Raw genomic sequence first — 10000 nt, forward strand, 5'->3', positions numbered from 1 at the left:
TACAATATGTGTAACAATTGATGAAAACATCAACATTCTTGTTTCATTTTGTCAAGGTCAAAGGTCAAGGTCAAAGGTTTCTACAGACGGAGTTTCTGTTATCTTTTTGAATCAGGATATACAGGACACAGCAGGTGAATAGGGGGAAAATAAAATAACTAATAGATATGACCATGAAACTTGCCGGTTGATTACATACATTAATATAGTTATTATTTTTGCATTAAAGTTTTCTGAGGTTTTATGTTTGAATATGAAAAATGAGGCATTATCTAACTGTAAATTTTGGTGAATTTTTGTGTTTTTCCAGTAGTGGTGTTGACCAGTACTTAAAAGACACAGTTTTTCTCAGTAGTTTTCCCCTTTAGACATTTATGAAGGTCTTTCCATGTTGTCAAAGGTTTCTGGAGGTTTTAGCTTCACATCGCATCAAGACTGAATTGACGGTTTTACGACTCTAGGTAATCCCAGAAACTAAATAGGCCGCCCATAAGGTTTTTGTAGAGATTAAACAAGCAAGCTATTGTGTTTTTATTTGTGCGCTTTGGTGCTGGTAGGCCACATCCAGACCAGCTGTTACCCCTTGTTTCCAGTCTTTATGCAAAGCTATGTCTCCAGCATACAGACACCAGTGGCATCAACCCTCTCATCTGACTCTTAGTAAAAAAGGAAATAAACCTATTCTGTTAGGGTTTTTTTGTTTTCCTTAAGTCCACCTTTGGTGTTGTCTCTGGGTTTCTGCTTTGCCTGGGGTGTGTAAGTCTCTCTGGAGGATTCCCGAGGGCCCCAGCAGCCGGCTGTGACTCTCCTGCTGTCGCTTGACTCCTCATGGTGTCGGGGGCTTGGCGTTTTGAAGATGCTAATTAATTTTTTACAGCTAGGCATCCAGCTGGAGCCCGCTGGAGAAAAATAACACAATTACATTTCCACATCACATTAAAGGTGACAGTTTGCAGGCGTGACGGTTTGGCCGCACAGAGACGTTCCTTAATGCTAGAACGTCACCCGTTTACCTCTGAGTTACACCACTGAGTCAGGAATACAGCTATGTCATGCTACAAGACGCTATACAACATCGGGGAAACAGAGACGGAACAATCCCTCACATGAGTTGCTGAAGCTCAAATAGCCCTGGCGGCAGAGCCCTGACGGCAGAGATTACTCAAGACCAAAGTGATGCCAACGAAAAGTAGAATCCGTAATCATGGTGGACTCATGAACAACACACATCCAGGTAACCAAGTAACAGTTAGAGCAAGTGGTGGAGTGTGGATGGGTCCTAATCCCCCTGACCTTTAACCTTTACCCCACCAATTGTTGTTGGTTTTCATGCCTAAACCTAACTGTCTGTGGTTTTGTTGCCTAAAGTGCGTGTTTTGTTGCCTAAATTGTCCATGGTGTTGTTTGTCGTTATTCTAGGCCCAACTATGGGTATTCCGAAACCTAACTAAGAGATAAGTAGAATAAAATAGCATATAATGCTTTGGTTTACAGGGAATTATATATATCAGCTAAAAAAAAATAATAATTTGGTAGTTCAAGAGTTGAATGTGTGTTTTGTCTTGGATATTTTACCATCATCTTTCACTTAAAACCAAAGTGCAGCCAGCCAGTAAACAGTGAGGTAATTCAATGACTTTATTTATGTTTCAGAAAAATAATGACTCTCTTTGCGCTGCAGATGACTGGCAATGCTGCCTCTCACTCTCTCTCTCTCTCTCTCTCTCCCTCTCTCTCTCTCTCTCTTTCTCTCTTGCCAGGTCCCTTTACCATTTTCGTCCCTCCCTCTTCTCTCTCTCACTCTTCCTCTGTCGACCTCGCTTTCCCCGACTCTCGGCCAGCCCACATTCGGTGACATCACAACTCTGTTACCCAATCACCATGGTGGCAAATTTGTCACTGTCAAAGCCCGGTCCAATCAGCAATCAGCTGTTGTATGCTAATGAAGCCACTCAGCCAATGGCATTGTGTGTGTGTGTGTGTGTGTGTGTGTGTGTGTGTGTGTGTGTGTGTGTGTGTGTGTGTGTGCGTGTGTGTGTGTGTTTGTGTGTGTGTGTGCGTGTGTGTGTGTGTGTGTGTGTGTGTGTGTGTCTGTGTGTCTGTGTGTGTGTGTGTCTAAAAGTGCAGTATATAAACCAGGCTGGCAGTGAAACAGGACACGTCATGACTGAGAGAAAGCAGTTGACTTCATGATGCCTGCTTGTGACATTTGATTGACAGTGGGTTGGTGGAGCAAAGGGAAGATGAGGTGGAGTCACAGAAAGAGAGAAAGGAAAAAGTAAACTATTTGAGCCACTCGTGTCCTTTTGTCTGCAGTGGTAATGACTCCTCAGTGAGAGAACCTAACCACATCAGCCTCCACAACAGACACACTCACGCACACGCACACAGACACACACACACACACTTACACACATGCACGCACGCACACCCCCTCCTCAACCACACACACACACACACACACGATGATGATCTTGCTGGCTTTAAACAGTATTTAGACAGTGGACACGCCTCCATGTCTGAGAAGGTAATGGTCCCTCTTCACTATCGTCTGCCTCCGGTCGTGGTGTTCAGATACGAAGTGAAGAGTGACACACATTGAACACCAAATCAAACAGGGTGAGTAATTTAACACGACACACCAGTAGACCCCCAAAACTCTACGTTCAAACACCTGATCTGATGAAAGCCAGACCATCTAGGAGGTATTAATGATGAAGATAAAGATAATGATGATGACTCATTTATTTTTGTTGAGTCAGCACTAATTCGAAAGCCACTCATTTCCTTTCAGCCCTACCACACATTTCTTTTCCGAAGCATATATTTTCCATTTTTCTGCTGTTACTTGAACTAGCCCTTCTAAGGCGCAAAGCAGTGCGACAAGCCAGACGACCCCCAACTAAAGGGCCATTGACCAGCATCTTAAGGGGTCTATTGGCAGAAATAGAACATTATGGCAATAAAAACATGTTTTCTTTAGTGTACAATCACATGGAACGTTTTTTGTTCACAGCTACATGGGGGGGGGGCGGGTCTGCTTTACACACCAACAGCTTCTTCCCGTCAGCAGTGGGGCTCATCAGACTGACTGTGTCTCCCCTCAGAACTACTTCTTACCGCTCACTCACTTCATTTTTTCCTTTTTAAATAAACATGTCACTTTAACATACACATATAGATGTGTTTGTTATGTTACTGTTTGTCTGAGCACTTTATCTTGTACTTAATTTAATATTGATTGCAGCATTGTTGCTTTCTAGGTAATGCCTGTTTCTACAATGGGAATTTGTGAACAACTGTTAATCAAGTTGAGTCAAAACCCTGTCACCCAACATTGGCCTTGAACCCAGGACCCTGAGATTAAGAGTCTCATGCTCTACCGACTGATCTCGCCGGGCAGCGAATGGTGACCTCTGGTGGTGAAATTGGTGGCAGTTTTCTTTGACTTTTCTGTCCATCAAATGTTAAACTATCCAATCAATTAGAGCTATTTCATATCCGGGATGATCGTGTTAAATACAGAGCTGAAGTCCACAAACAGAAACCAACTCCCTGGGGAGTTGAGGTGTTGCAGCATATGGTGCAGTCCCATCATCCAGCGACCTGTTTGCTTGGTAGGCAACAGGTCGGTGGATGATGCAATTAATTATCAACCATTCTATAATTCTATAATTCAAATACACACGAAGATACATTAATGAAGGTCTACATATATTTAATAAAGCTAGGAAACACTGCTCTTCTGGTACAACAAGTGACAAAAAGCTTCTGTCATGAAAACAAATATATCCATCATGTGTTAATTTTAATATATGAATCTTTCTCTCCTGGCTCCTCAATGGTGTAATGAGCTCCCCTTAGACATCAAGACAGCAGAAAGTGTCCACATCTTGTCGCAAACTAAAAACACATCTTTTTGGACGACACCTTGAATAAGGAAGTATAGCGCACTAGAAGCACTTAAATGCCTCTTACCGATAGCATATTGTAGTTTGACTTTATTGAAGAAATTGTACTTTACTGATTAATGTCGTTCTGAGTTTGTACTCACGGTTGAATGCTCTTAGCAAACTGTTATCAAAAATCTGTCGCCCAACGTGGGGCTCGAACCCACGACCCTGAGATTAAGAGTCTCATGCTCTACCGACTGAGCTAGCCGGGCAGTGTTCAACGGCGTTTGGTGGTGCAAACTCTTGGTGGACTCTACTGCCTGGAGGATTAGATTGAGCTGCACGACGTCTTCACTTTGTAGAATAGGTAAACGGATAAATCTTTAAAAAGACTTATAAATTGTTTGGATTGCATGTCACCAACAACTCATACATTTGCATGTAAAGCACAGTTTAATGTTTTGTCTGTTGATACAAACAGAGATGCCTGTCTCTTCTGCTCGAGGGTCGGCAACCCACGGTACAGTAAGTAAACGTAATGAGAAATGTAATAATCAGCAATGAGCTGTAATATTACCAAACCACCACAAGGTGTCAGGGTATGTTCATGAATGGAACATCACCAACGGCGGCACCGGCTGCCAAAAGAGGCGCGTCACGTGACCGGGCTGGCCGTCGGCAGATGTCAGTGAAATGCAGTTTAACATTTCACGTATGTAAAAATGTTTGTTTATATTTTCTTTTAACAGTTTTTTTTCCTCCACAGTTTCTTAGACGCCTCTCGACAATGTTTCACGTGGGGTAAAACATATCTGGACTGAACAGTCCTCATGTAGTAAAATTACATTTCTATCAAGGTTATCACATAGGCCTCATGTATGAACATACTACAGGATATAATCTATATGTTGATCTGGTGACATGTTGATCTGGAATTATCAATTTGATTTCAAATCGAATTATTAGTCTTCATCTCTATTAGAATATCCCAATATAAAGTTTAAGCAATATGTTTTTTTTTAAATAATTATTTAGAGCCTTACTTCTATTTTATTACTGAATCAGTCAAAATAATATAAATTAACAAATAGATCCTTAATAAGCTTTATTTGCAGCCAAGCAAATCACATTACTCCGGAGGAAAACCAGAACGAATCATTGGCTGGGGAAGTTTAGGCACGTGTCTTCCTGACGTCGCTTGGTTTCTACCAATAACGTCACTGACCACACCCACGACATTGAGTGCGTTTACAGGAAAGATTAATATTCATTAGGGTCTCTCAGACTCCAGACTGGATCATGGGCGCACAGAGAGCAAATAAATTGTACTTTTGACATTAGTGTTTTTGAAGAATAAATAAAAACATATGAGCAAAAGCAACAGGACAATTCGTAAAGAATACATTATTATTTTATTCTCTATTAAATGTACTATCAATATCACAAATAGTGGACAGACAAAACTACATCCAAAAAATAAATTCAACTTCCAAATGTAACTAAATGTATTTGGCTTTTTCTTCTTCTTCTCAACTAAGAAAATATGTAATATGAACATCTTTAAGTCTCAGAAAATAGACATTATTCTGTATAATCTTTTTTTATAATCTGCAAGGTCCCTTTAAGATCAATTATATGTACACATTTTTAGTTTAACTACATGAGATTATTCCACTGTTTACATATTCTGTCTTACATATGGTGCTAACATGTGTTTAGTGCCATTACATTCTTTATAACTTAGCTTTATGTCATTTAAGAAGCAAATAAACTTTATTAAACTGAGAAATTCAGTGCAGGAATCTGTGTGTGTGTGTGTATATATATATATGTTAATGTGTCTGTGTGTGTGTGTGTGTGTGTGTGTGTGTGTGTGTGTGTGTGTGTGTGTGTGTGTGTGTGTGTGTGTGTGTGTGTGTGTGTGTGTGTGTGTGTCCCTGTTAATTTTGTTTTAGTCAGCTTTTTGTCTTGAATTTGCAGATATTTTTTCAGCCTAGCATTTGCAACATTTTATGGAACTTTTTGTTTAGTTTTTTAGAAGGGGAGGTGTTGGCGGTGTCTTCTCATACAAAAAACTGTGCAAAAAATCAGCAACATGCAAAACAGCGGAAATACATCCATCAAATTCTGTTTTGAGTAACCAAAATAAAGGCCATAGATTAGATCCTGCATGATGCTGAATAACGTGAGACCCGAGTTCTCCACATCCCGCTTTGGATCCCTGATGTCATTTGGCTTAATAAACATCGCACCTGCACAAGTATATGAGCCAACATTGCTCCTGAACCAAATGAATCTATTACATGTCTCACACAATGTAATAAAATGCCATCACATAAGAAAGATAACCCTGTTACTGGCTGGTTAGCTGCTCCATAAGGCAGCCAGTCAGGCTTGTAACGATCCTTCCCTGAAGCCTTCTCCTTTAAAAAAAAATAATAATAATAATACGCTTTGGGACTAAAGATGTTCTCTTGAGCTTCCTTTGACACTCCTGAATGCGTGTGGTCCGGGTCATTTTAGTATGGACCATTTGATCTGCTCCTTGGCCGACTGCAGAACCTGGGGGGGGTTAAGATATAAGATACAATAAGATATACGATACAGTAAGATAGAATGTAGTATGATGGTATATGTGAAAAGAATATCCATAAAACATAAACGCCATGAAATATGAAACGTAATACACATTTTGAAATGATACAAATGTGTTTTGGATGTTTGTTTATGCCTTTAAGAACTTCTATGGTGCTGCAGTGCCTCAGTTCCCCCACTAGAGGGCAGACTAAGCCCACATTCAGACAACTGGGCACACCGTTCAATGCCTCCATGTTGAAAGTGTACAACAGGGACAAGAACTATACTGGTTGTTTAAACTATTACAATATTTATTACATAAAATATGATTACAATGTGTATTTTTAAATATATTTTGTCAGGAACTAAAATACAATTGCAATATAGAAGGAGAGAGCCTTCTGTTGCTTTTATGTTTTTTGGAGGGTGTTCAAACCACGGCAGTTTAGGCAATTTCATCTTTCCGCTATCAGCATCAGTTTCCACCGCTGGGGTCGTCATGAACCGCGAGATTCATGACGACTCCAGCAAGAGTTGAGCATTGAGGTTGCAGTTTCTGCTTTTAACAGCAGGGACACGTGGAGTTCAGATAACATTCAGTGTGGGATCCTGGGAAATGCAGTCACATTATTTCTACTGCTTGCATAGGTTTAGTGCTCCTCTCTGTACAACGAGAGTTACGAAGGTAACTATGGTTCTATGGATCCAACACTGCCTCTGGCAGTCAGGAAGAAATAATATAAATAGGTGTACACAGTAGTACTATAATATAGAAGTATATTTTCTTCATGCGTAGCCTTTTATTACTTTTTTAAATGTGATAATGAAATCGATAGTTTGGCCCATGATATTTCTTCCAGAGTTTATTACTTGTTGGGGGGGCCGACACATCTTGTGTGTGAAACATGACTATGTCACCCATGTGTCATTTTTTTCCCCAGAACCCAAGAAAGAGCTGTGCTCGTGTGCAGTATGTATTTGCGGTTCTCCAGAAAAATGCAAGCTCAAGGAACAAGCATTCTTGAACAAACATGTTTTTTTGTTAAGGTTTATGATTTGAGTGACGTGTACATAAATATGAAATAACTGCATTTTTATCCTTTAAAAATGTAAAAGATTGGCCAGTTCTATACAATGTCATGGTACCATGAGCAGTTTAGTGCAGTGCACTGTAGAGACTTACGTTAGAGGTCAGCGCCAGTTTCTCTGTTATGTGCTGTCGGGGTTAAAGCAAGAGATAAAGAAAAGCTCAGAGCATGCTGTTAAAGAAAATGTGGCAGGAGGATTCTCTGATCAGAGATGCAGTTCCACAGCCGTCCAGTAGTCAAAGAGGGATGTTGTTGACCGATGTAAATAGTCTGTTAGTGCTGTCCACTGCTTTGGAGCAGAAGCCAAACTAGCTACAGCACGTGGTGAGCTGAAAGCGTTAGCATGCAGCCCAGCATGAATTTGCCGATGCAATGTCGAACTGCCACCGATCACTCGGTCAGAGAACCCTCAGTTTTGTGCCGTGGGCTCTGTTCAACAAGCGTCCCACAACAATCAGAGAGAAGCAGCTGGGAGAACCACATGTTAATAACCGTGTAGAGATGAGGTAAACGCGCAGAATAGTGGGTCTGTAAGGTGCTTTCACGCCTGTAGTCCGGCTCATTTGGTGCGACCTTGGTTCGATTGTTTGGTCTGAATGAGTGTTTCTGATTACCAGCTTGTCCATTAGCCCAAAGATACCTTACTACCCGGGGATCAAACCCGACAGGGGAGGTGTGAAAGCACCCAAAGTACATGATTGTGTTAAATGTGTAGGTTGTTATTTGGTCCATTTCTGTTTCTAAACTTGTGACCAAAACAAAACCAAGCAAATTTTCGTCCATGTGACCTTCTCCTAAAAGGTGGAAGTCACATGGCCTGACAGAATACATGATTAATGAAAAAGTCCCCGCATTTTGGGTAACCCGCCTTCCTTGCCAGGAGTGAGCTGAGTAAATTGACAGTGTTCATATCTGTTAGGTAAATAAATATGAAGCTACTAGTTTAGTACCATGAGTAGAAAAATGGGCTAACTGTGATTTGCATGTGTTTAACTGTGCAGTGTCATGTACATGTATGTGTGTGTTACCTGGGCCATGCTTTGTTCCGACAATGGGTTTTCATCCGCCTGTAAAATCAAGATGACTCAGTGTGTTTATACATGTAAAATACAACAGTCATGCGTACCTAATAATGTTAACTAATGTAATCTAACTAATATTAGAAAAACAACGGAAGAAAAGGTCCAACAAAATCATTTCAATTAACATTAACGTTAGTTTGCTAACAACATTTACATATTGAGAGAACATTAGCAAACTCATAAGGGTACTGAAAGTAATTGGCTGATTAACTTCTGCTAACCAACTGTACAAGTTACAGTTATATTCAAATATTAGGGTTGCATCGTTTGTCCTGGTGTTGGTGATGAACTAATGAACGGATGCTATTGTGTCCTAATGATCGTCGCCGGCATGCGCACTTTTAGACATCACTTTAGACGTCTCCAAACGCAGGATAAAAGGAATCCTATGGAGGAGGAGAGGGGCCTGTGGCCGGAGCTCTGTGGCTGGACCCTTCTCGTCAGTCCACCACTTCGGTCCAGATCCAAATACAACTGGACAACCATCGGTTGAATCACCATGACATTTTTTCAGAGACAATTATGATACAGTAAAATGTATCTGGCGAAGTTGGAAAATATTGAAAAATTTAGTTTTTCTGGAAGCCTCGATGCTAGTCAGCATGCTCTGTCACCATGATCACCTCTCTCTTCACCTCTTTGCCTTGCACACTATTCCCTTGCACACTATTCTCTCTTCCTCCCCCTCTCCCCGTCTCCCCCGCCCCCCATTAACCCACTCCCTCTCTCTCTCCCCCGCCCCCCATTAACCCACTCCCTCTCTCTCTCCCCCTCCCTCTCTCTCTCCCTCTCTCACTCGACGAGGAAAGCTGAGGGAGTCTGAACACTCTCGTTCTGAACAGGCCAAACAGCTGCTTCCAATGAATCAAATCAAGAAACAAATTGCTGCAATTGTTTCTTTGGGAGTGACGGACAGTCATCTTACCCTGTAGTTGACCTTCTGTAGGACCTGCTGGGGGTCACTCTCCAGAATCACCCTAGCAACAGCAAAAAGAAAAACTACATCAATCAAGTCTGAGTACAGCAAAAGCAGGTCAAGGAGTATTGCCTGTTTATTTACTCTTACCCTCCATCAATGATTTCGTCCACAATCAGGAACACTCCTTCCATGTTGTCCAGTAAACACCTCCGCTCCACATTTTTCCTGCAGAGAAAATGTAATGTTGTCAAATGTGATGAAGTAATTAAAGGAAATCTTTTTGGGAAATGCAGTTGTTCCCTCTCTTGTCTCCAATACCATGAAAAGATTAATGCTGGAGCCAGGGGATGGCTCATCAATACAGCATGATATTCATTTAGTAAATTATGGTCCATTTAGAGTCAAATAGACCATAAAGCAGAGTATGCTTTACAGAGTGCT

The 10000-nt window shown here is 41.1% G+C and overlaps 1 protein-coding gene and 1 non-coding gene across 3 annotated transcripts in view; both read right to left on the minus strand.

Annotated features, from left to right (window-relative positions):
• Positions 1–4092: 4092 nt before the first annotated feature.
• On the minus strand, positions 4093–4165 carry trnak-cuu (transfer RNA lysine (anticodon CUU)). Its single transcript has one exon. It is a non-coding gene; the product is annotated as a tRNA-Lys (tRNA).
• Positions 4166–5749: 1584 nt separating this feature from the next.
• copz2 (COPI coat complex subunit zeta 2) overlaps positions 5750–10000 on the minus strand; it is a 15386-nt gene continuing 11135 nt past the window's right edge. The window contains exons 6-10 of one of the 2 annotated variants that reach the window (XM_068579251.1): positions 9707–9784; positions 9566–9617; positions 8587–8625; positions 7654–7686; positions 5750–6455 (exon numbers count right to left, since the gene is read on the minus strand). In XM_068579251.1, coding sequence (XP_068435352.1) covers positions 6408–6455; positions 7654–7686; positions 8587–8625; positions 9566–9617; positions 9707–9784 — 250 coding nt within the window. In that variant the 3' untranslated portion in view covers positions 5750–6407. The remainder of the gene's footprint in view (positions 6456–7653; positions 7687–8586; positions 8626–9565; positions 9618–9706; positions 9785–10000) is intronic. The other variant, XM_068579253.1, reaches the window with a different exon arrangement.

This window comes from Clinocottus analis, unplaced genomic scaffold (genome assembly GCF_023055335.1).
Source record: "Clinocottus analis isolate CAN_PGR_092001 unplaced genomic scaffold, fCliAna1.0.p SCAF_16, whole genome shotgun sequence".
Taxonomy (NCBI): Eukaryota; Metazoa; Chordata; class Actinopteri; order Perciformes; family Cottidae; genus Clinocottus; species Clinocottus analis.